General features: G+C 41.8%; 2 protein-coding genes across 2 annotated transcripts in view; one reads left to right on the top strand and one right to left on the bottom strand.

Annotated features, from left to right (window-relative positions):
• Positions 1-2,317: 2,317 nt before the first annotated feature.
• LOC129827364 (ankyrin repeat and SOCS box protein 12-like) lies at positions 2,318-12,053 on the top strand. Its single transcript, XM_055888141.1, has 5 exons — positions 2,318-2,477; positions 8,049-8,208; positions 8,741-8,923; positions 9,140-9,668; positions 9,879-12,053. The coding sequence occupies exons 2-5, from the start codon at positions 8,053-8,055 to the stop codon at positions 10,010-10,012; spliced, it is 1,002 nt and encodes a 333-aa protein (XP_055744116.1). The 5' UTR covers positions 2,318-2,477; positions 8,049-8,052; the 3' UTR covers positions 10,013-12,053.
• The window catches only part of LOC129827362 (uncharacterized), a 91,034-nt gene continuing 75,776 nt past the window's right edge, over positions 11,405-26,662 (bottom strand). The window contains exons 14-15 of the mRNA XM_055888140.1: positions 21,024-21,037; positions 11,405-20,187 (exon numbers count right to left, since the gene is read on the bottom strand). Coding sequence (XP_055744115.1) covers positions 20,009-20,187; positions 21,024-21,037 — 193 coding nt within the window. The 3' untranslated portion in view covers positions 11,405-20,008. The remainder of the gene's footprint in view (positions 20,188-21,023; positions 21,038-26,662) is intronic.

Below are 26,662 nucleotides of genomic sequence, written 5' to 3'. Positions count from 1 at the left end.
GGCTCTGAGGGCAGGGCTGTGTGAACAGCTGATCATGGTTCTGAGGGCAGGGCTGTGTGAACAGCTGATCATGGTTCTGAGGGCAGGGCTGTGTGAACAGCTGATCATGGTTCTGAGGGCAGGGCTGTGTGAACAGCTGATCATGGTTCTGAGGGCAGGGCAGGGCTGTGTGAACAGCTGATCATGGTTCTGAGGGCAGGGCAGGGCTGTGTGAACAGCTGATCATGGTTCTGAGGGCAGGGCAGGGCTGTGTGAACAGCTGATCATGGTTCTGAGGGCAGGGCAGGGCTGTGTGAACAGCTGATCATGGTTCTGAGGGCAGGGCAGGGCTGTGTGAACAGCTGATCATGGTTCTGAGGGCAGGGCAGGGCTGTGTGAACAGCTGATCATGGTTCTGAGGGCAGGGCAGGGCTGTGTGAACAGCTGATCATGGTTCTGAGGGCAGGGCAGGGCTGTGTGAAGAACTGATCATGGTTCTGAGGGCAGGGCTGTGTGAACAGCTGATCATGGTTCTGAGGGCAGGGCAGGGCTGTGTGAACAGATGACAGTCTACAGCAGCTTCTCTGACAGTCAGACAGCTGCACACAGGCTATAAGATGGTTGCCAGTCACAGTGTAAACGAAAGAAATGGAGGTGAGGTGTCTCCTGACCGCTCCTGTCTCAGCCTCCAGTATTTATGCTGCAGTAGTTTATGTGTCGGGGGGCTAGGGTCAGTTGGTTATACCTGGAATACTTCTCCTGTCTTATCCAGTGTCCTGTGTGAATTTAAGTATGCTCTCTCTAATTCTCTCGTTCTCTCTTTCTCTCTGAGAACCTGAGCCCTAGGACCATACGTCAGGACTACCGGGCATGCTGACACCTTGCTGTCCCCAGTCCGCCCGGCCTTGCTGCTATTCCAGTTTCAACTGTTTCTGCCTGCGGTTACGAAACCCCTACCTGTCCCAGACCTGCTGTTTTCAACTCTTAATGATCGGCTATGAAAAGCCAACTGAGATTTATTCCTGATTATTATTTGACCATGCTTGTCATTTATGAACATTTTGAAAATCTTGGCTCTCTCTAATTTTCTCCTTCTCTCTTTCTCTCGGAGGACCTGAGCCCTAGGACCATACGTCGGGACTACCGGCCGTGGTGACTCCTTGCTGCCCCCAGTCCGCCTGGCCTTGCTGCTATTCCAGTTTCAACTCTTCTGCCTGCGGTTATGGAACCCCTACCTCTCCCAGACCTGCTGTTTTCAACTCTTAATGATCGGCTATGAAAAGCCAACTGAGATTTATTCCTGATTATTATTTGACCATGCTTGTCATTTATGAACATTTTGAAAATCTTGGCTCTCTCTAATTTTCTCCTTCTCTCTTTCTTTCTCTCGGAGGACCTGGGCCCTAGGACCATGCGTCGGGACTGCCGCCCGTGGTGACTCCTTGCTGTCCCCAGTCCGCCTGGCCTTGCTGCTATTCCAGTTTCAGCTGTTCTGCCTGCGGTTATGGAACCGCCACCTGTCCCAGACCTGTTGTTTTTCAACTCTTAATGATCAGCTATGAAAAGCCAACTGAAAATTATTCATGATTATTATTTGACCATGCTTGTCACTTATGAACATTTTTGAACATCTTGGCATAGTTCTGTTATAATCTCCACCCGGCACAGCCAGAAGAGGACTGGCCACCCCTCATAGCCTGGTTCCTCTCTAGGTTTCTTCCTAGGTTTTGGCCTTTCTAGGGAGTTTTTCCTAGCCACCGTGCTTCTACACCTGCATTCTAGCTGTTTGGGGTTTTAGGCTGGGTTTCTGTACAGCACTTCGAGATATTATCTGATGTACGAAGGGCTATATAAAATAAAATTGATTGATTGATTGATTGTGATGACAGGCCTGTTAAACGTAGACACAATACAGCACAAAGCATTTCTCTTGTAGGATTCAAATACACACTGACTCTTTATTAAAGATCTGAGAAACCTAAAGGGTTAAAGTTACTTTCTGTGAGCTTGGCAAGCCGAAATGAAAATAGACTGAAGTAAGCCTATCTGATTTCAGATCACACATCTGATTACATGTTTGCTGGTACAGGACACAGTGAAACACCACGGAGTGCCAAGGTCCCTGCCCAACAACCCAACTCACAGCCTGAGTGTCAGTGTCACCAGTCTTATCGCCAGTCTAATTATAACTCTCACAGTTCTCCAAGAATGGAAGTTTAGGTAGGTCTATCCGTGGGCCTAAAATTAGCCCCCTAGCAGCACCCAGCCAGCCAGACCCCCTCTCTGGTCTGCTGTGTTAGACAGTAACACACACCCGCCACAGCTCTCAGACCCTAGTCCCTGTGTGGATACAGCAACACATTCCTCTTGGAGTCTTCTCCTCTTCTTCCATGTGACCGATGGACCATGGAGTTATTAAAAAGTGCAACGTTTTACTACCAACGTCCTGAGTAACATTGTTGGCAGAGAGATCCCTGGTTGGTGACCCTGTGGGTGAGGTAAGTGTTAAGCACCATTTGCTGTGTGTCTCTGGGTCTTTGGATCACAGTGGCTATAGAAGGAGTTAAATGGAGAATGGGATTCTGTCTGGGATGGATGTTCTTAACAGTCCCCAAATCTGTTGTCTTTTATCATATTTTCCATGATAGTTGTTTACGCAAATAGAGAAAAATATTCAGAAACATTACATTTTTTTGATCAATCTCAACATTATGCCCTTTCTGCAAACTTGTGCAAACTCATATGATGAAGACTTTCACTAATTTAACCCTTATATAGAAATGTCTTTTTCAACAAGTGTTCATCCCACTTGGCTTCTAATAAAACATTTGCAGATGTCTGAGAGTAAATGAACTGAAATAGACAAAAGGTTCATATGTAATACTGTGCATTGGGCTCTATGTGTTCTCTATCTATTCCTGTCTCTATCTATTCCCTGTCTCTATCTATTCCCTGTCTCTATCTATTACTGTTTATTATCTATCACTGTCTCTGTCTATTCCTGTCTCTATCTATCCCTGTCTCTATCTATCCCTGTCTCTATCTATTCCTGTCTCTATCTATTCCTGTTTATTATCTATTCCATGTCTCTATCTATTCCTGTTTATTATCTATTCCATGTCTCTATCTATTCCCTGTCTCTATCTATTCCTGTTTATTATCTATTCCCTGTCTCTATCTATTCCTGTCTCTATCTATCCCTGTTTCTATCTATTCCTGTTTATTATCTATTCCCTGTCTCTATCTATTCCTGTTTATTATCTATTCCCTGTCTCTATCTATCCCTGTCTCTATCTATTCCTGTCTCTATCTATTCCTGTTTATTATCTATTCCCTGTCTCTATGTATTCCTGTTTATGATCTATTCCCTGTCTCTATCTATCCCTGTCTCTATCTATTCCTGTCTATATCTATTCCTGTTTATTATCTATTCCATGTCTCTATCTATTCCCTGTCTCTATCTATTCCTGTCTATATCTATTCCTGTTTATTATCTATTCCCTGTCTCTATGTATTCCTGTTTATTATCTATTCCCTGTCTCTATCTATCCCTGTCTCTATCTATTCCTGTTTATTATCTATTCCATGTCTCTATCTATTCCTATTTATTATCTATTCCCTGTCTCTATCTATTCCTGTTTATTATCTATTCCCTGTCTCTATCTATTCCTGTTTATTATCTATTCCCTGTCTCTCTATATTCCTGTTTATTATCTATTCCCTGTCTCTATCTATTCCTGTCTCTATTTATTCATGTTTATTATCTATACCTGTCTCTATCTATCCCTGTCTCTATCTATTCCTGTTTATTATCTATTCCCTGTCTCTATCTATTCCTGTTTATTATCTATCCCTGTCTATCTATTCCTGTTTATTATCTATCCCTGTCTCTATCTATCCCTGTCTCTATCTATTCCTGTTTATTATCTATTCCATGTCTCTATCTATTCCCTGTTTATTATCTATTCCATGTCTCTATATATTCCTATTTATTATCTATCCCTGTCTCTATCTATTCCTGTTTATTATCTATACCTGTCTCTATCTATCCCTGTCTATTATCTATTCCCTGTCTCTATCTATCCCTGTCTCTATCTATTCCTGTTTATTATCTATTCCCTGTCTCTATCTATTCATGTTTATTATCTATCCCTGTCTCTATCTATTCCTGTTTATTATCTATTCCCTGTCTATCATCTACTCCCTGTCTCTATCTATTCCCTGTCTTTTATCTATTCCCTGTTTCTATCTATCCCTGTCTCTACCTATTCCCTGTTTCTATCTATCCCTGTCTATCTATTCCCTGTCTATTATCTACTCCTTAGTCTCTATCTATTCCCTGTCTATTATCTATTCCCTGTCTCTATCTATTCCTGTTTAATTTTTATTCATGGCTCTATCTATTCCCTGTCTATTATCTATTCCCTGTCTCTATCTATTCCCTGTCTCTATCTATTCCCTGTCTCTATCTATTCCTGTTTATTATATATTCCCTGTCTCTATCTATTCCTGTCTATTATCTATACCTGTCTCTATCTATCCCTGTCTCTATCTATTCCTGTTTATTATCTATTCCCTGTTTCTATCTATCCCTGTCTATCTATTCCCTGTCTATTATCTTCTCCTTAGTCTCTATCTATTCCCTGTCTATTATCTATTCCCTGTCTCTATCCATTCCTGTCTCTATCTATTCCCTTTCTCTATCTATTCCCTGTCTATTATCTATTCCCGGTCTATTATCTATTCCCTGTCTATTATCTATTCCCTGTCTCTATCTATGCCCTGTCTATTATCTATTCCCTGTCTCTATCTATTCCCTGTCTATTATCTATTCCCTGTCTATTATCTATTCCATGTCTCTATCTATTCCTGTTTATTATCTATCCCTGTCTCTATCTATTCCCTGTCTATTATCTATTCCCTGTCTATTATCTATTCCATGTCCCTATCTATTCCCTGTCTCTATCTATTCCCTGTCTATTATCTATTCCCTGTCTCTATCTGTTCCTGTCTCTATCTATTCCCTGTCTATTATCTATTCCCTGTCTCTCTCTTTCCCTTTCTCAATCTATTCCCGGTCTATTATCTATTCCTGTCTCTATCTATTCCCTGTCTATTATCTATTCCCTGTCTCTATCTATTCCCTGTCTATTATCTATTCCTTGTCTATTATCTATTCCCTGTCTATTACCTATTCCCTGTCTCTATCTATTCCCTGTATATTATCTATTCCCTGTCTATTATCTATTCCATGTCTCTATCTATTCCTGTTTATTATCTATCCCTGTCTCTATCTATTCCCTGTCTATGATCTATTCCCTGTCTATTATCTATTCCATGTCCCTATCTATTCCCTGTCTCTATCTATTCCAGGTCTATTATCTATTCCCTGTCTCTATCTGTTCCTGTCTCTATCTATTCCCTGTCTATTATCTATTCCCTGTCTCTATCTATTCCCTGTCTATTATCTATTCCCTGTCTCTATCTATTCCCTGTCTATTATCTCTTCCCTGTCTATTATCTATTCCATGTCTCTATCTATTCCTGTTTATTATCTATCCCTGTCTCTATCTATTCCCTGTCTATTATCTATTTCATGTCCCTATCTATTCCCTGTCTCTATCTATTCCCTGTCTATTATCTAATCCCTGTCTCTATCTATTCCTGTCTATTATCTATTCCCTGTCTCTATCTGTTCCTGTCTCTATCTATTCCCTGTCTATTATCTATTCCCTGTCTCTATCTATTCCCGGTCTCAATCTATTCTTCGTCTATTATCTATTCCTGTCTCTATCTATTCCCTGTCTATTATCTATTCCCTGTTTCTATCTATCCCTGTCTATCTATTCCCTGTCTATTATCTACTCCTTAGTCCCTATCTATTCCCTGTCTATTATCTATTCCCTGTCTCTATCTATTCCTATCTAGTTTTTATTCATGTCTCTATCTATTCCCTGTCTATTATCTATTCCCTGTCTCTATCTATTTCCTGTCTCTATATATTCCCTGTCTCTATCTATTCCCTGTCTCTATCTATTACCTGTCTATTATCTATTCCCTGTCTATTATCTATTCCCTGTCTCTATCTATTCCCTGTCTATTATCTATTCCCTGTCTCTATCTCTTCCCTGTCTATTATCTATTCCCTGTCTCTATCTATTTCCTGTCTCTATCTATTCCCTGTCTCTATCTATTCCCTGTCTCTATCTATTACCTGTCTATTATCTATTCCCTGTCTATTATCTATTCCCTGTCTCTATCTATTCCCTGTCTATTATCTATTCCCTGTCTCTATCTCTTCCCTGTCTATTATCTAATTCCCTGTCTATTATCTATTCCATGTCTCTATCTATTCCTGTTTATTATCTATCCCTGTCTCTATATATTCCTGTTAATTATCTATTCCCTGTCTCTATCTATTCCCTGTCTATTATCTATTACTTGTCTATTATCTACTCCCTGTCTATTATCTATTCCCTGTCTCTATCTATTCCCTGTCTATTATCTATTCCCTGTCTATTATCTATTCCATGTCTCTATCTATTCCTGTTTATTATCTATCCCTGTCTCTATCTATTCCCTGTCTATTATCTATTCCCTGTCTATTATCTATTCCATGTCCCTATCTATTCCCTGTCTCTATCTATTCCCTGTCTATTATCTAATCCCTGTCTCTATCTATTCCTGTCTATTATCTATTCCCTGTCTCTATCTATTCCTGTCTCTATATATTCCCTGTCTATTATCTATTCCCTGTCTCTATCTATTCCCAGTCTATTATCTATTCCCGGTCTATTATCTATTCCTGTCTCTATCTATTCCATGTCTATTATCTATTCCCTGTCTATTATCTATTCCCTGTCTCTATCTATTCCCTGTCTATTATCTATTTCCTGTCTCTATCTATTCCCTGTCTATTATCTATTCCCTGTCTCTATCTGTAAGGGCTGTCTCTCTCCTCATCCTCGGACGAGGAGAGGAGAGAAGGATCATCAGACCAAAATGCAGCTTTCGGGAAATAAGCCATCTTTTTATTTACAACGACGATGGCAACACGAAACAAAACACTTTCAAATATACAAAACAAGAAAACGACGTTGACGAAACCTGAACATAAACTTACATAACTAAACGTAAACTCACGGACAGGAAACAGACGACATCAAAATAAATGAACAGCCAAACAGTCCCGTATGGTACATACATTCGACGACACAGGAGACAATCACCCACAAACAAACAGTGAGAACACCCTACCTAAATATGACTCTTAATTAGAGGAGAACGCAAAACACCTGCCTCTAATTAAGAGCCATACCAGGCAACCAAAACCAACATAGAAACAGATAACATAGACTGCCCACCCAAAACACATGCCCTGACCTAAACACATACAAAAAACTCTCTCTCCTTTCTCCCTCTCTCTTTCTCTTTCTTTTTGTCTCTCTCAATTCAATTCAATTCAATTCAAGGGGCTTTATTGGCATGGGAAACATGTGTTAACATTGCCAAAGCAAGTTCTTGTTGTCTCTCTCTGTTTCTCCCTCTCTCTCTCTCTTTCTTTTTATCTCTATCTCTCTCTACCATTCTCTCTCATTCTCTTTCTTTTGTCTCTCTCTCTCATTCTCTTTCTTTTGTCTCTCTCTCTTTCACTCTCTCTCTCGTTCTCTTTCTTTTTGTCTCTCTCTCTTCCATTCTCTCTCGTTCTCTTTCTTTTTGTCACTCTCTCGCGTTCTCTTTCGTTTTGTCTCTCTCTCTCAACCGTTCTCTTTCCCTCTCTCATTCTCTTTCTTTTTGCCTCTCTACCGTTCTGTCTCTCTCTCTCTACCATTCTCTCTCATTCTCAATCTCTTTCTTTTTCTCTCTCTCTCTCGTTCTCTTTCTTTTTCTCTCTCTCGTTCTCTTTCTTTTTGTCTCTCTCTCTCTCAACCGTTCTCTTTCTCTCTCTCATTCTCTTTCTTTTTGCCTCTCTCTACCATTCTCTCACCTCTCTCTCTCTCTCTCTCTCTCTCTCTCTCTCTCTCTCTCTCTCTCTCTCTCTCTCTCTCTCTCTCTCTCTCTCTCTCTAGATGGATGAGTTGTAACTGTTATAGCTATAGTAACAGTATGGTCCTAGACAGTATCAACACAGCCACAAACCCTCTCAAGATGAGTCTAATGGATGTCTCAAAGATCTTCTCTCTGCTTCAGCCCAAGGAAGAGGATGAGGAGGACAATGAGCATGGCCAGGTACAACCAATGAGCTTGCAGTGCTTTGTAACTGAGCAACCTATCACCGGGACAACATCAGTAGACTTCCACAGCATCAGACCCACTGGGGTGACTTCCCTAGTCTACATGGGTGTGACCTAACTAGGGTCGTATTCATTAGGAGACTCTGTAGCAAAGAGTTTCAAAATGATGTCCAACAGAAAACGTCAACGAGCATATCTTATTGTTGGGTTGGCAGGTAGCCTAGTGGTTAGAGCGTTGGACTAGTAACCAAAAGGTTGCAAGATCGAATCCCCGAACTGATAAGGTAATAAATCTGTTGTTCTGCCCCTGAACAAGGCAGTTAACCCACTGTTCCTAGGCTGTCATTGAAAATAAGAATGTGTTCTTAACTGACCTGCCTAGTTAAATAAAATAAAAATATCTTATTGAACAAGTTCAGATAGTATCTCTCTGTTTTGTTTTGAGTGTAGTGAATACCACCCAGCAGTGCAACCCAATAACACTGTGTGTATGGTAAGTGGAGGTATAATAGTGCTCTGTTCCCCAGGCTCTGAACCAGGCAGTGAGCAGTGATGACGTGGTGCTGGTAGCTGAGCTGTTGTCCCAGGAGAGCTACAGAAAGTGTATCAACAGCAGAAGCGGCTGGGGGATCCCTGTTACCCCCCTACGGACCGCCGCAGCACACGGGCACCTGAGGTGTCTGGAACTCCTGCTGGAGCACGGAGCGGAGGTGAGATATGCCGATAGAAGACTTTGGGTTATCTTCTCCAACCCAGACGCCTACTCCTGACATGGTTAATCATACGGTTGATCTAAACAACGGTCATTTACTCTGTGCTACTGTACAAACACGTTGTGACAACTGCTGATGTAATAAAGGGCTTTCTAAATAAATGTAATTTAGCCTATTGATGAATTATTGTTTGGTGATTGATTGGTTTTGCAGGTGGACAGTCTAGATGTGAAGGCCCAGACCCCTCTGTTTACAGCAGTCAGTGGTAAACACCTGGACTGTGTTGTGGTCTTACTAAAGGCTGGAGCCGACCCCAACGGCAGCCCGTATAACAACTGTTCCCCGGTGCTGACCGCCGCCCGCGAGGGAGACGTGGAGGTCCTCAGGGAGCTGCTTCAGTTCGGAGCCGAGGTCGACGTCTGGCCCAAAGTCCCTGAGTGGGCCTCCAACGCCACAGCCTGCAGGGGACCCCTGTACATATCCGCTGTATATGGACACCTGGACTGTTTTAAGCTGCTACTGCTCCACGGGGCTAATCCTAACTATAACTGCAAGTCAGAGAAGATGCTGGCCAGGATCAAGGAGCCCAAGACGGTGTTGGAGATGTGTCTGAGGTATGGCTGTGGAGTGGAATACATACAGCTGCTTATAGACTTTGGGGCAGACGTGTATCTGCCCACGTTGATTACTGACAAGACCACCAAGCAGAACGAAGCGGTGGTGCTGCTGCTCAAGGAGAGAGGTGAGAACATCACACACACTTGTTAAATAGTTGTTACAGATTCGTTTCATTTGTTGCACAAAAGTTATACATTTGTTACATATTTGACTCTCACATATTCAGTCTGTTCTCTATCTCTAACTGATTGACGGTTGTTAATGATGAGAACATTGGAGCGTTTCTCGAATTTCACTGAATTAATAAGGAACCTCTCCTGTGTTTTGTTTCCAGTTTGTCCCAATACTCTGATGTCACAGACGCGGCGTGCGATTCGGAGTTACCTCCCCGTGGTTAATAAAATGACATCCATAGACCGCTTGGACATTCCCCAGATACTGAGGAACTATCTGAAACATCTCACCTGACCTCTATCTCCTGACCTCTGAACTCTGTATGATGAAGATGATGTCACAAATGGATACTCAATTTGGCTTTGTCTCAATAGTGGATTCCTCTGCTTCATCTCCACTGTTCTGAAAACACATTTTAGGTGAAAGCAATACGGAGGAGGATTTCTGCAAATTGTAAACAAAAAGTGTGATCATTTCATACTTTTTTTCATCTTCTACTGTCTCTACTGGGTGCATCATGGGCTGCCAAGTCCAGTTTGTTTTGTTTTTATTGGAAGTGTGAATAATAATTATGCCAAGTTTGCCTTTGAATAGTTGTAGAGGTTTAATTAGAAGAAACATATTTATTTAACTTAATCTCTGTGATTGAATTCAGCAAATTGTGCGTAAATGTACTCATTGGAAATTGGTTGAAGTCTACTGAAAACATGGTTTAAGACACTGCCCTCTCCTGGACAGTTAGATGAGTGCACAGAGCTTCAGGAGAAACATTTTGTAAAACCATGAGTAACCACTAGGTGTCAGACCACCACTGTAAATGTATTCTCCGTCTATGAAATCACTGCTCACCGTTTGAAAGTGACCTTGCTGAAGACTGAAGTTAGTTCCCTGAGTTAATTCTGGGGCTTTAGCTCAGTGACATAGTCTTGTGGAGTGCAAAAACCCAGGTTCAAACCCAGTCAGTCAAACCCAGGTTCAAACCCAGTCAGTCAAACCCAGTCAGTCAAACCCAGGTTCAAACCCAGTCAGTCAAACCCAGTCAGTCAAACCCAGGTTCAATCCCAGTCAGTCAAACCCAGGTTCAAACCCAGTCAGTCAAACCCAGTCAGTCAAACCCAGGTTCAATCCCAGTCAGTCAAACCCAGGTTCAAACCCAGTCAGTCAAACCCAGTCAGTCAAACCCAGGTTCAAACCCAGTCAGTCAAACCCAGTCAGTCAAACCCAGTCAGTCAAACCCAGTCAGTCAAACCCAGGTTCAAACCTGGTTTCAAACCTGGTTTCAAAAAACAGATAAAGCAACACCTCACGGCACAACGCCTCTCCCCTATATGACCTAGATAGTTTGTGTGTATGCATTGATATGTAGGCTACGTGTGCCTTTAAAAAATGTATGTAGTTCTGTCCTTGAACTGTTCTTGTCTATTGATGTTCTGTATTATGTTTCATGTTTCATGTTTTGTGTGGACCCCAGGAAGACTAGCTGCTGCTTTTGCAACAGCTAATGGGGATCCCAATAAAATACCAATACCAAAAAAAAACAGGTTTAAACCCAGTCAGTCAAAGGAGCAGCAAACAAACAGGAAGAAGACATATTTGAACAGAACAATTCATACACACACAGGATATGACATCACATTACAGGATGAGGATATCCTGTCTAACGTCCCCATTGACCTTACGACACAGTTCAGTATATAGAGGTTTTAATTTCAACTAAAGTACAGTTATATCAGATGTGGTTCAGTTTTTACAGTGAAATACAACGTAATAATTCCCAGTGCTCTTTGATTACATCAAAATATATAGACTTCTCGACGCTCCACATTCACAGTTTCAGCATTTGAATAGGCATTACTTAGTTTCAGAGTTGGTTTTTCCCATTTCTACAACATATCAAAACAAACATAATCGAAGGCCAAAGAGAAAATATATGTTCCTGCTATTTGTACTGTACAAACATGGTGATGACCTTTCAGACTGACAGATAAAATGGAAGTCATACCAGAGTCCAAACCCCCTCCCCATTCTAGATGGCAATGTGAATGTACAGTGAATAGCCTAGTAGCTCCAACTAAACTTGTTACTTGTCTTGTTATCTGTTTCAGTGTCCATACATTAGTACCCTGGCTGTTCTGATACCACATACTACTGTATAACCAACTAGAGAAAAGCAACAAGGATTTGTAATGATGACTGTGTGTACGTCCCAATGGCACCCTATTCCCTGTATAGTGCACTCCTTTTGATCAGGGCCTATAGGGACTATATAGAGAATAGGATGCCATTTGGGACCAGTGCATCGTATGTCTAATGTCTAGATTTCTACTTCCTTTCAGCCCTAAATATAGACTCACCCGGCCAACAACAGATCCTTATACTGTCCACGTCTAAACCAACAACAAACATATCATGTTAATATCAACATAATATACCATATTACATTTCATAAATATTTGTGCTATTATTGGGAGGTAAATAAATAGTGTGTCTCCTAAATGCACCTTAAAGAATCCATGACTGTGTTGAGTAGAGCTGCTGCCATGAATATATCCACCATGATGGTTACATATAGCTCCTTCTACCAGGTTTCTTATTGGTTCAGCATAAATACATGCTAACACCATATACAGTAGATAGATCTACTATTTGGTGTGCTGTTGCCATAGGAAGAAAATCACCCGTTTTACCTTGAATCTGTTCTGCAGGAGTGGTAGAATATTCTATCAGTAGTCAGTGCATGGCAGAGAACTAACTGATCAAATTACACAAATATTTATCAAAGTATCAACTACAGCAGTGTTATGCTAATAGTGTTAACCACTAATCAATTAATTAATTATTGATTAATAGCAAACCACAATTCAATGTTGTAATAATATTATTATGGCATGTCAGTGGATTCATATTCTCTACTGTTGTCTGTCATGAATAAATATAATCCCTTGAGAGAGGGAAACAGTATCTAATGGCCTAGAGAAAACATCATATCATTACATGGAATGAAACAGTGGAAGGGTTGTAAAATAATGGCAAGCAGGTTGGTTGTTATTAAAAGAGAAAACCAAATCTTCAAAGAGTTAATCTCATGTGTCATGCAGAACTCTGGATGCCATAAAACATCATGCATCTACCTGGTACTGAGGAGAAAACTGGGTCTCTGGTACTGAGGAGAGAACTGGGTCTCTGGTACTGAGGAGAGAACTGGGTCTCTGGTACTGAGGATAGAACTGGGTCTCTGGTACTGAGGAGAGAACTGGGTCTCTGGTACTGAGGAGAGAACTGGGTCTCTGGTACTGAGGAGAGAACTGGGTCTCTGGTACTGAGGAGAGAACTGGGTCTCTGGTACTGAGGAGAGAACTGGGTCTCTGGTACTGAGGAGAGAACTGGGTCTCTGGTACTGAGGATAGAACTGGGTCTCTGGTACTGAGGAGAGAACTGGGTCTCTGGTACTGAGGATAGAACTGGGTCTCTGGTACTGAGGATAGAACTGAATCTCAAATGGCACCCTATTCCCTTTATAGTGCCCTACTTTTAAACAGGACCCATGGAGCACTGGTCAAAGTAGGGCACTATATAGGGAATAGGGTGCCATTTGAGATGCAAACATTGAACTGAAACAACACTGTTGGCTGTCTCCAACGCAAAATACCAATATTGTAATATAATATATGATCTGTTGTTTACACAGTATGCACATGTAGCTAGCTGCTAGTCACAGGTAATATGACTGTTCTGTCTGTTTCCTCACCATTTTATGTCAGCTAGCTTCTCAAAACTGGGGACGTTGAATTGGAAAATAAAAATAAATGTAAATAAACCAAATGCTGACAAACTAGACAGTCATCTCCCACCATTATGTCCTTCTGTCAAACCCTCTACGTCTTTCATTAATTAACACACGCAGGAGATCAATAGGACAACTGATTAAAATCTAAATGAAATGATTCCATCCAAATGTTATGTAAATAATCTTAGAGTTTGTCAGACAATAACAGTGAAATGTCCCCCACATTCAACAGATCCACATCCCCAGTGCAATGGTGTGGTACTACAATAACAGCCTGGAATACACATTGGATATATCTCTGTTTCCCTATGATTTTCACAGTGATATTCACAGTGATATTCACAGTGATATTCACAGTGATATTCACAGGGAAATTCACAGGGAAATTCACAGTGATATTCACAGTGATATTCACAGTGATATTCACAGGGAAATTCACAGGGAAATTCACAGTGATATTCACAGTGATATTCACAGTGATATTCACAGTGATATTTAGAGTGATATTCAGAGGGATATTCAGAGCAATTTTCACAGTGATATTTAGAGGGATATTCAGAATGATATTCAGTGATATTCAGTGATATTCAGAGTGATATTTAGAGGGATATTCAGAGTGATATTCAGAGCAATTTTCACAGTGATATTTAGAGGGATATTCAGAATGATATTCAGTGATATTCAGTGATATTCAAAGTGATATTTAGAGGGATATTCAGAGTGATATTCAGTGATATTCAGTGATATTCAGAGTGATATTTAGAGGGATATTCAGAGCGATATTCACAGTGATATTTAGAGTGATATTCAATGATATTCAGAGTGATATTCAGAGTGATATTCAGTGATATTTATAGTGATATTCAGAGTGATATTCAGAGTAACATTCAGAGTGATATTTAGAGTGATATTCAGCGATATTCAGTGATATTCAGAGTGATATTCAGAGTGGTATTTAGTGATATTCAGAGTGATATTCAGAGTGATATTCAGAGTGATATTTATAGGGATATTCAGAGTGATATTTAGTGATATTCAGAGTGATATTCAGAGTGATATTCAGAGTGATATTCAGAATGATATTCAACGCGATATTCAGAGTGATATTTAGAGTGATATCCAGAGTGATATTCAGAGTTATATTTAGAGTGATATTCAGAGTGATATTTAGTGATATTCGGAGTGATATTTAGAGTGATATTTAGAGTGATATTCAGAGTGATATTTAGAGTGATATTTAGCATGATTTTCAGTGATATTCAGAGTGATATTCAGAGTGATATTTAGAGTGATATTCAGAGTGATAATCAGAGCAATATTCAGTTTGGCTCCCAGGCTACTGCCCGTCATGTTTCTGTCATGTTTCTGTCTTGCCGGTTTCTCTAACACTGGGAATCCCCACTCACAGGCACAGAGGCTGCATCCCCAATGGTATCCTAATCCCTATATAATGCGCTACTTTTGACCAGAGCACTATAGGGAATTGGGTGCCATTTGGGATGGGCCCAGAGAGATGAGAAGTCATACACTGGAGGGGGAAAGAGAATACATGCCTGATTCATCGCTGCTGCATGAGACTAGTGGAACACTGGAGACACTGTTAGGGCATCTCTGTTAGATAGCATCTCTGTTAGATATAGCATCTCTGTTAGATAGCATCTCTGTTAGGGCATCTCTGTTAGATATCATCTCTGTTAGATATCATCTATGTTAGATAGCATCTCTGTTAGATAGCATCTCTGTTAGATAGCATCTCTGTTAGGGCATCTCTGTTAGGGCATCTCTGTTAGGGCATCTCTGTTAGATACCATCTCAGTTAGATATCATCTCAGTAAGATAGCATCACTGTTAGATAGCATCTCTGTTAGGGCATCTCTGCTAGATAGAATCTATGTTAGGGCATCTCTGTTAGATATAATCTCTGTTAGATAGCATATCTCGTAGATAGCATTTCTCGTAGATAGCATCTCTGTTAGGGCATCTCTGTTAGATAGCATTTCTGTTAGGGCATCTCTGTTAGATAGCATCTCTGTTAGGGCATCTCTGTTAGATAGCATCTATGTTAGATAGCATCTCTGTTTGATAGCATTTCTGTTAGGGCATCTCTGTTAGATAACATCTTTGTTAGGGCATCTCTGGTTAGGGCATCTCTGTTAGATAGCATCTCTGTTAGGGCATCACTGTTAGATAGCATCACTGTCAGATAGCATCTCTGTTAGATAGCATCACTGTTAGATAGCATCGCTGTTAGATAGTATCACTGTTAGGACATCTCTGTTAGATAGCATCTCTGTTAGATAACATCTCTGTTAGATAACATCTCTGTTAGATAGCATTACTGTTAGATAGCATCTCTGTTAGGGCATCTCTGCTAGATAGAATATATGTTAGGGCATCTCTGTTAGATAGCATTTCTGTTAGGGCATCTCTGTTAGATAGCATTTCTGTCAGATAGCATCTCTGTTAGATAGCATCTCTGTTAGATAACATCTCTGTTAGGGCATCTCTGTTAGATAGCATCTCTGTTAGATAGTATCTCTGTTAGATAGCATCACTGTCAGATAGCATTTCTGTTAGGGCATCTCTGTTAGAAAGCATCTCTGTTAGATAGCATCTCTGTTAGATGGCATCTCTGTTAGGCCATCTCTGTTAGATTGCATCTCTGTTAGATAGCATCTCTGTTAGATAGCATCACTGTCAGATAGCATTTCTGTTAGGGCATCTCTTTTAGAAAGCATCTCTGTTAGATGGCATCTCTGTTAGGCCATCTCTGTTAGGCCATCTCTGTTAGATAGCATCTCTGTTAGATAGCATCTCTGTTAGATAGCATCTCTGTTAGATAGCATCTCTGTTAGATAGCATCTCTGTTAGGGCATCTCTGTTAGGGCATCTCTGTTAGATAGCATCTCTGTTAGATAGCATCTCTGTTAGGCCATCTCTGTTAGATAGCATCTCTGTTAGATAGCATCTCTGTTAGGCCATCTCTGTTAGATAGCATCTCTGTTAGGGCATCTCTGTTAGATAGCATCTCTGTTAGATAGCATCTCTGTTAGATAGCATCTCTGTTAGATAGCATCTCTGTTAGGCCATCTCTGTTAGATAGCATCTCTGTTAGGGCATCTCTGTTAGATAGCAATTTTGGTAGGGCACAGTTAGGCTATGTCCCAAACGGCAAACCTATTCCCTAGTTTTGAACAGAGCCCTATGGGGACTGGTCAAAAGTAGTGCACTCTATAGGGTATAGGGTGCCATTTGGGATGCATCATTCGAAAGCATCTTTGTTAGGGCACAGTTAGATGTCTGTCACTGTTTCTGCTTCTACAGTGGAACATGGCTCGGGGCTATGTGAAGATATCTTACCCAACATTTACTAGTACGATGCATTCTTGGCTTTTCTAAAGCCACGTTGCCATATCTGTTCTGCTTCAGCTAACTCCTCTGTGTTATAATAGCAGATGAAGTACAAACCAATCTGGCAACCTGGCTAGTAAAGTAGTAAAACCTACTGCAGGGGGTGACCAACCTAACTCCTGGAGAGATTTAGCCTCCTGCAGGATTTTGTTCCAGCCCTACTCTAACACACCTGATTCAAGATAATCAAGGTCTTGGGGACCAGCTGGTTAGTAGTCTGGTGTGTAGGAGCAGGGTTGGAATAAAATCCTGCAGGAGGGTATCTCCAGGAGGATGGAATCTCTCCAGAAGGAAGGTATCTCTCCAGGAGGAGGGAATCTCTCCAGGAGGAGGGAATCTCTCCAGGAGGGATCTCTCCAGGAAGAAGGAATCTCTCCAGGAGGGTATCTCTCCAGATGGAAGGTATCTCTCCAGGAGGAAGGTATCTCTCCAGGAGGAGGGAATCTCTCCAGGAGGAGTGTATCTCTCCAGAAGGAAGGAATCTCTCCAGGAGGGATCTCTCCAGGAGGAAGGAATCTCTCCAGAAGGAAGGTATCTCTCCAGGAGGGATTCTCTCCAGATGGAAGGTATCTCTCCAGGAGGGATCTCTCCAGGAGGAAGGAATCTCTCCAGAAGGAAGGTATCTCTCCAGGAGGGATCTCTTCAGGAGGAGGGTATCTCTCCAGGAGGGATCTCTCCAGGAAGAAGGTATCTCTCCAGAAGGAGGGAATCTCTCCAGGAGGAGGGTATCTCTCCAGGAGGAAGGTATCTCTCCAGGAGGAGGGTATCTCTCCAGGAGGAGGGAATCTCTCCAGGAGGAGGGTATCTCTCCAGGAGGAGGGTATCTCTCCAGGAGGAGGGTATCTCTCCAGGAGGAGGCTTGACCACCACTGATCTAAAGCAATTATTCTAGGAACACTTTCTAGAGATACCAGAAATCAAATCATCCTTTTATTAACTTTTTTTTACCGAAATAAAAACATAAATTACACACAATTTTTTCAATAATTAATTCATATAGGGCCTATAAGGCAAACAAAATGACATAAAACTATAATATAATATAACTCTAATAATTGTTTTATTTCACATTGTTGTGAGTATTGGAGATACAACGATATATCACATTGCACAAGTTGGCATACTGTAGTTTATTTCCATCAACTGGTATCATCTGATATAAAATGTGTTTCTGTATTTGTTACTAAGTATGAACATGGCTTACACTTTCTTTTGGAAAATAATTAATATGAGAGATTTTATGCACTTAAAATTCTAACTTTGAAAGAACAAAACATAGACATCTAGTGGTTGTTTCTCTCTAGTGTACAACAGTCTCCCCCTGAAAAACCCTTCAGAACTTGACCTGAAAACTGACTGCAGTTTGATGCCCTCCCTGTTAGTGCATTATTCTTAGTTGTGTCTAAAACAACGGAAATGGTTGGCTGTGCTTTTCTCAACATATGGAGATTAAACAAAGCTATTAAAAAAAATGTTGATGTTAATTACTTTACAGCTGAACCAAATGAAAGACATGTTGAATCTGGCATATACTTTTGTGATTTTTGTCATTTCAGTAAAGGAATCAGATGACAGGTGTTGGTCCAATCAGACAGACAGGTGAGACAGACAGACAGACATTCTACCTGTCTACAGCTCAGTACTCAGACAGACAGGTGAGACAGACAGACATTCTACCTGTCTACAGCTCAATACTCAGTGCTGCGTCATCTGTTCTGTCTGTTTTAACTGGTTCAAAGGAAACACTTTGTGACCCAACACTCAGCCTCTGTGGTTGAACGCGATGATTTTACCCTGTCAACAGTGTTTGGTGCGTAGTAGAAAATGTAAATGTTGTATTGATGTTACGGCTATTGATTACTTCCCTGACCTGCCGTAACATCATGGATAATGGCAGACATCCAACTAGATGAGCCTCATATAACAAAAACATAGTCAAAAAGAAGAGAGGGAACAGAGAGAGACGGCACAGAGAGAGAACGAGGGAACAGAGAGAGAGGGAGGGAACAGAGAGAGAGGGAGGGAACAGAGAGAGAGGGAGGGAACAGAGAGAGAGGGAGGGAACAGAGAGAGGGGAGGGAACAGAGAGAGGGGAGGGAACAGAGAGAGAGAAGCAGAGAGCAAAGAGAGAGATAGACAGGGATAGAGGGGAGGGAGGGAGAAAGACAGAGAGAGAGAGAATGAGAGAGAGAGAGAGAGAGAGAGAGAGAGATACAGGGTATAGAGAAGAGCGATAGACTATTTGCACATCATTACAACACTGTATATAGCCATAATATGACATATGAAATGTCTCTATTCCTTTTGCGAGTGTATTGTTTACTGTTAAGTTTGTATTGTTTATTTCAGAAAGATAGACAGAAAGATAGACAGAGGGATAGAGAAAAGAGAGAGAGAGAGACAGAGAGAGAGAAAGATGGTCTGACCAGTCTTTGATGGGACAGGTGATGCTGACAACAGAACTTCTGAGAAACATCAGAACCAGCCAACGGCTCTCCTGTCAGTCAAAGTGGTACCCTTCCCCACTATGTAGGGAATAGGATGCCACCTCAGCCTCATTGTTACAGTGCACCTCAGGCCACAATCACAACAACATAGTCCTCACAGACACACACATCAACACAACACCTGTCATCTACACAATCATACTGTACTGCAGGTAGGTGGACTCACTAGTTCTGGTAAAGGAACATTAAATATGCTTACTTCAAATATGGAAAAACCCCAGAGCCTGAAAAGAACAAAATAAAAGCTATCTCCATGAATCCAGGACATTCAGATGGCGATGGTGGGGTTGAGGGTTGTAGAAGTGGATTCCTGTACAGTACAGTTCAGTAGGGAACAGTGGTGTCTACTGGAGGAGAGAAGCATTGGAACCAAGAACAGTTAGAATGAAGTGAAGAAGTTAGAATCCATAGTTCTCCAGTCTCCTGGGTGACAACTCACAATGAAAATTCACTGGTCCTTCCTTCAGTGGTTCTTTTTTCGTCGTCAATTCTTCTTCATGGGATGACGATGATGTAATCCTCCAAACTTTTTAGTTTGAGTGTTTCTCAGAAAAAATAGATGGTCCTTGGAAAGAGTCTGTTTCTCTATTTCTTAAAAGGTGCTAATCTAGTAAAATTGTTGAGCCAGAAAGGAGCCTGGCCTCGTTTGGATTGACTGAATTCAAAAACCTCTGCTTGTGCCAAGTTCTCTGTTAGGTCATACTGTCCCAGGGGTAGGGGGTCCTGGGGAGGGGGGTAGGAGGGGGGCACGCATCTGTTCACACCTGCAAGGCAGGTGCAGAGTAGGGGGCAGGAAGGAGGAAGCAGAGTAGGGGGCAGGAAGGAGGAAGCAGAGTAGAGGGCAGGAAGGAGGTAGCAGAGTAGGGGACAGGAAGGAGGAAGCAGAGTAGGGGGCAGGAAGGAGGAAGCAGAGTAGAGGGCAGGAAGGAGGAAGCAGAGTAGGGGACAGGAAGGAGGAAGCAGAGTAGGGGCAGGAAGGAGGAACAGAGTAGGGGGCAGGAAGGAGGAGCAGAGTAGGGGGCAGGAAGGAGGAAGCAGAGTAGGGGGCAGGAAGGAGGAAGCAGAGTAGGGGGCAGGAAGGAGGAACAGAGTAGGGGGCAGGAAGGAGGAAGCAGAGTAGGGGGCAGGAAGGAGGAAGCAGAGTAGGGGGCAGGAAGGAGGAAGCAGAGTAGGGGGCAGGAAGGAGGAAGCAGAGTAGGGGGCAGGAAGGAGGAAGCAGAGTAGGGGGCAGGAAGGAGGAGCAGAGTAGGGGGCAGGAAGGAGGCAGCAGAGTAGGGGGCAGGAAGGAGGAAGCAGAGTAGGGGGCAGGAAGGAGGAAGCAGAGTAGGGGGCAGGAAGGAGGGAACAGAGTAGGGGGCAGGAAGGAGGAAGCAGAGTAGGGGGCAGGAAGGAGGAAGCAGAGTAGGGTGCAGGAAGGAGGAAGCAGAGTAGGGGGCAGGAAGGAGGAAGCAGAGTAGGGGGCAGGAAGGAGGAAGCAGAGTAGGGGGCAGGAAGGAGGAGCAGAGTAAGGGAAGAGGCAGAGAGCAGAAGTCAAGGGGTGGAGAAGTGGATAGCCAGAGAAACATGGTCAGTATCGGATCAGAAACAGAACATTGTACACAACATTTAGTCATGCTTTCACAACAAACAGGCAACTACAACTACGCACTACGTTGTTCATCACTGTGTTATTGTTGTAGCATATAATATTAGACAGATATGATATATGATCATATGATGATGCTGGAGGATGGAAAATACACATCTCTGCTCTAGTAATGACACAAGGGAAAACTAGAGATGCTTTTCAAACAATCCCTGAATCAGGCAAACACGAGGACCCGGAAAAATAACATTCTTCCAGCACAAATATGAAATCCGGCGTTTCCATTGGCGATGGAGAAACAAGTGTTATTCCGGCTTTGCTGATTACATGTTTGATTGAATAGCACCCCAAGACTAAGGAAAGTAAGCGGCGATCAAAATAAAAAGAAGAGAAAGCTGTTGGACTACAATCTAGGAGCATCACAACAACTACTCCACAGCCAATATCAAACTGTGAATAATCAATATTTGATGATGGAAAATGGAAAAGTTGCCATGGCATGTTGAAAAGCACAGTGTGGTTGTGTTGTTAACTGATGAGAGACTCTGTTTCTCTATGGAGATACCGGAGAGCCTTGATAGAACATACTAGATCAACATGTTCCGATGCCATTGGTAATCATAGTAGTTCTGATTTCTTATCAGTTGCCATGGCATCTTGTTACATTATCTCTACAGTAAACAAAACTCTAATGAATGATATACCTTTATCATTTTCAAACCATGTCCATAAAACAAGGCCCTCTTTCTCAAGATGATATCTAACAATGAATCTGAAAATTCAAGAGCAGTACTTCACCTTGTGCCAACTGTGTAATACACACACAGTTACTGTCAAACCACGATGTACCACACACACAGTTACTGTCAAACCACGTTGTACCACACACAGTTACTGTCAAACTACAATGTAACACACACAGTTACTGTCAAACCACAATGTAACACACACACAGTTACTGTCAAACCACAATGTAACACACACAGTTACTGTCAAACCACAATGTAACACACACAGTTACTGTCAAACTACAATGTAACACACACACAGTTACTGTCAAACCACAATGTAACACACACAGTTACTGTCAAACCACAATGTAACACACACAGTTACTGTCAAACCACGATGTAACACACACAGTTACTGTCAAACCACAATGTAACACACACAGTTACTGTCAAACCACAATGTAACACACACACACAGTTACTGTCAAACCACAATGTAACACACACACACAGTTACTGTCAAACCACAATGTAACACACACAGTTACTGTCAAACCACGATGTAACACACACAGTTACTGTCAAACCACAATGTAACACACACACAGTTACTGTCAAACCACAATGTAACACACACACAGTTACTGTCAAACCACAATGTAACACACACAGTTACTGTCAAACCACGATGTAACACACACACAGTTACTGTCAAACCACAATGTAACACACACAGTTACTGTCAAACCACAATGTAACACACAGTTACTGTCAAACCACAATGTAACACACACACAGTTACTGTCAAACCACAATGTAACACACACACAGTTACTGTCAAACCACAATGTAACACACACAGTTATTGTCAAACACAGATTTAACACACACAGTTATTGTCAAACACAGATGTAACACACACACAGTTACTGTCAAACCACAATGTAACACACACACAGTTACTGTCAAACCACAATGTAACACACACACAGTTACTGTCACTGTCAAACCACAATGTAACACACACAGTTATTGTCAAACACAGATTTAACACACACAGTTATTGTCAAACACAGATGTAACACACACAGTTATTGTCAAACACAGATGTAACACACACAGTTATTGTCAAACACAGATGTAACACACACACACAGGACAGCACAGTACTGTGACACACCGAACCAAACACAGAACAGCACAGTACTGACACACATCCAGGGCTCTATTTTAACAAGCCTAACCCAGTGGTACATCGCTGGTAGTAGCGCTATAGGTCCTGGGTTGTGTCAGAAATATCTTTGCTATTTTTACAGTCCAAACTTTGAGGAAAATAGCTGTCGGTGTTGTGAAAGGGCTGGTGTTGACGAATAAACAAGTTGCAGGTGTGTCTAACCTCGACTTATTTACCTCGACTAACCTGTACCCCAGCACATTGACTCGGTACCGGTACCCCCAGTATATAGTCTCATTACTAACCTGTACCCCAGCACATTGACTCGGTACCGGTACCCCCAGTATATAGTCTCATTACTAACCTGTACCCCAGCACATTGACTCGGTACCGGTACCCCCAGTATATAGTCTCATTACTAACCTGTACCCCAGCACATTGACTCGGTACCGGTACCCCCAGTATATAGTCTCATTACTAACCTGTACCCCAGCACATTGACTCGGTACCGGTACCCCCAGTATATAGTCTCATTACTAACCTGTACCCCAGCACATTGACTCGGTACCGGTACCCCCAGTATATAGTCTCATTACTAACCTGTACCCCAGCACATTGACTCGGTACCGGTACCCCCAGTATATAGTCTCATTACTAACCTGTACCCCAGCAAATTGACTCGGTACTGGTACCCCCAGTATATAGTCTCATTACTAACCTGTACCCCAGCACATTGACTCGGTACCGGTACCCCCAGTATATAGTCTCATTACTAACCTGTACCCCCAGTATATAGTCTCATTACTAACCTGTACCCCCAGTATATAATCCCCATTACTAACCTGTACCCCCCGTATATAGTCTCATTACTAACCGGTACCCCCAGTATATAGTCTGATTACTAACCAGTACCCCCAGTATATAGTCTCATTACTAACCTGTACCCCCAGTATATAGTCTCATTACTAACCAGTACCCCCAGTATATAGTCTCATTACTAACCTGTACCCCCAGTATATAGTCTCTTTACTAACCTGTACCCCCCGTATATAGTCTCATTACTAACCTGTACCCCCAGTATATAGTCTCATTACTAACCAGTACCCCCAGTATATAGTCTCATTACTAACCTGTACCCCCAGTATATAGTCTCATTACTAACCTGTACCCCCAGCATATAGTCTCATTACTAACCTGTACCCCCAGTATATAGTCTCATTACTAACCTGTACCCCCAGTATATAGTCTCATTAGTAACCTGTACCCCCAGTATATAGTCTCATTACTAACCTGTACCCCCAGCATATAGTCTCATTACTAACCTGTACCCCCAGTATATAGTCTCATTAGTAACCTGTACCCCCAGCATATAGTCTCATTACTAACCTGTACCCCCAGCATATAGTCTCATTACTAACCTGTACCCCCAGTATATAGTCTCTTTACTAACCGGTACCCCCAGTATATAGTCTCATTACTAACCAGTACCCCCAGTATATAGTCTCATTACTAACCTGTACCCCCAGTATATAGTCTCATTACTAACCGGTACCCCCAGTATATAGTCTCATTACTAACCAGTACCCCCAGTATATAGTCTCATTACTAACCGGTACCCCCAGTATATAGTCTCATTACTAACCGGTACCCCCAGTATATAGTCTCATTACTAACCAGTACCCCCAGTATATAGTCTCATTACTAACCAGTACCCCCAGTATATAGTCTCATTACTAACCAGTACCCCCAGTATATAGTCTCATTACTAACCAGTACCCCCAGTATATAGTCTCATTACTAACCGGTACCCCCAGTATATAGTCTCATTACTAACCAGTACCCCCAGTATATAGTCTCATTACTAACCGGTACCCCCAGTATATAGTCTCATTACTAACCGGTACCCCCAGTATATAGTCTCATTACTAACCGGTACCCCCAGTATATAGTCTCATTACTAACCTGTACCCCCAGTATATAGTCTCATTACTAACCTGTACCCCCAGCATATAGTCTCATTACTAACCTGTACCCCCAGTATATAATCCCCATTACTAACCTGTACCCCCCGTATATAGTCTCATTACTAACCGGTACCCCCAGTATATAGTCTGATTACTAACCAGTACCCCCAGTATATAGTCTCATTACTAACCTGTACCCCCAGTATATAGTCTCATTACTAACCAGTACCCCCAGTATATAGTCTCATTACTAACCTGTACCCCCAGTATATAGTCTCTTTACTAACCTGTACCCCCCGTATATAGTCTCATTACTAACCTGTACCCCCAGTATATAGTCTCATTACTAACCAGTACCCCCAGTATATAGTCTCATTACTAACCTGTACCCCCAGTATATAGTCTCATTACTAACCTGTACCCCCAGCATATAGTCTCATTACTAACCTGTACCCCCAGTATATAGTCTCATTACTAACCTGTACCCCCAGTATATAGTCTCATTAGTAACCTGTACCCCCAGTATATAGTCTCATTACTAACCTGTACCCCCAGCATATAGTCTCATTACTAACCTGTACCCCCAGTATATAGTCTCATTAGTAACCTGTACCCCCAGCATATAGTCTCATTACTAACCTGTACCCCCAGCATATAGTCTCATTACTAACCTGTACCCCCAGTATATAGTCTCTTTACTAACCGGTACCCCCAGTATATAGTCTCATTACTAACCAGTACCCCCAGTATATAGTCTCATTACTAACCTGTACCCCCAGTATATAGTCTCATTACTAACCGGTACCCCCAGTATATAGTCTCATTACTAACCAGTACCCCCAGTATATAGTCTCATTACTAACCGGTACCCCCAGTATATAGTCTCATTACTAACCGGTACCCCCAGTATATAGTCTCATTACTAACCAGTACCCCCAGTATATAGTCTCATTACTAACCAGTACCCCCAGTATATAGTCTCATTACTAACCAGTACCCCCAGTATATAGTCTCATTACTAACCAGTACCCCCAGTATATAGTCTCATTACTAACCGGTACCCCCAGTATATAGTCTCATTACTAACCAGTACCCCCAGTATATAGTCTCATTACTAACCGGTACCCCCAGTATATAGTCTCATTACTAACCGGTACCCCCAGTATATAGTCTCATTACTAACCGGTACCCCCAGTATATAGTCTCATTACTAACCTGTACCCCCAGTATATAGTCTCATTACTAACCTGTACCCCCAGCATATAGTCTCATTACTAACCTGTACCCCCAGTATATAGTCTCATTACTAACCAGTACCCCCAGTATATAGTCTCTTTACTAACCGGTACCCCCAGTATACAGGCTCATTATTGTTATTTTATTGTACTACTTTTTATTTAATTACATTTTTTAAATGTAGTTTATTTAGTAAATATTTTCTCATCTCTTTTCTTAAAACTGCCCATTAGTGCTGCATGAAATTGTCACTTTTGTTTTTAAAGACACAGCTGAAATACTGCCACCCTCCCACCTCACTATTGCACTTGATTTTAAAGACACAGCTGAAATACTGCCACCCTCCCACCTCACTATTGCTCTTGTTTTTAAAGACACAGCTGAAATACTGCCACCCCTCCCACCTCAGCGCAAGTCAGCTGATGGTAGACAGGTCAATTGCGGAACCTGGCATTAGGGCTGGAAAATGCCATTGACGAAATTGCAAACTACGTTTGACACTTGCGCCACCTTAGCAGCAACTAAAAATAGAGGCCCTACACTGAGGAA

This window comes from Salvelinus fontinalis, chromosome 29 (genome assembly GCF_029448725.1).
Source record: "Salvelinus fontinalis isolate EN_2023a chromosome 29, ASM2944872v1, whole genome shotgun sequence".
Classification (NCBI taxonomy): Eukaryota; Metazoa; Chordata; class Actinopteri; order Salmoniformes; family Salmonidae; genus Salvelinus; species Salvelinus fontinalis.
Note: the sequence above shows the minus strand (reverse complement) of the source record. Positions and strands in the feature narration are given on the sequence as shown.

Bases quoted from the DNA above. Each gene is read 5' to 3' on its own strand.
- LOC129827364 (XM_055888141.1), top strand. From the start codon at position 8,053: ATGAGTTGTAACTGTTATAGCTATAGTAACAGTATGGTCCTAGACAGT. The intron at 8,209-8,740 runs GTACAACCAATG...TCTGTTCCCCAG, and splicing joins AGGACAATGAGCATGGCCAG to GCTCTGAACCAGGCAGTGAG. The intron at 8,924-9,139 runs GTGAGATATGCC...TTGGTTTTGCAG, and splicing joins TGCTGGAGCACGGAGCGGAG to GTGGACAGTCTAGATGTGAA.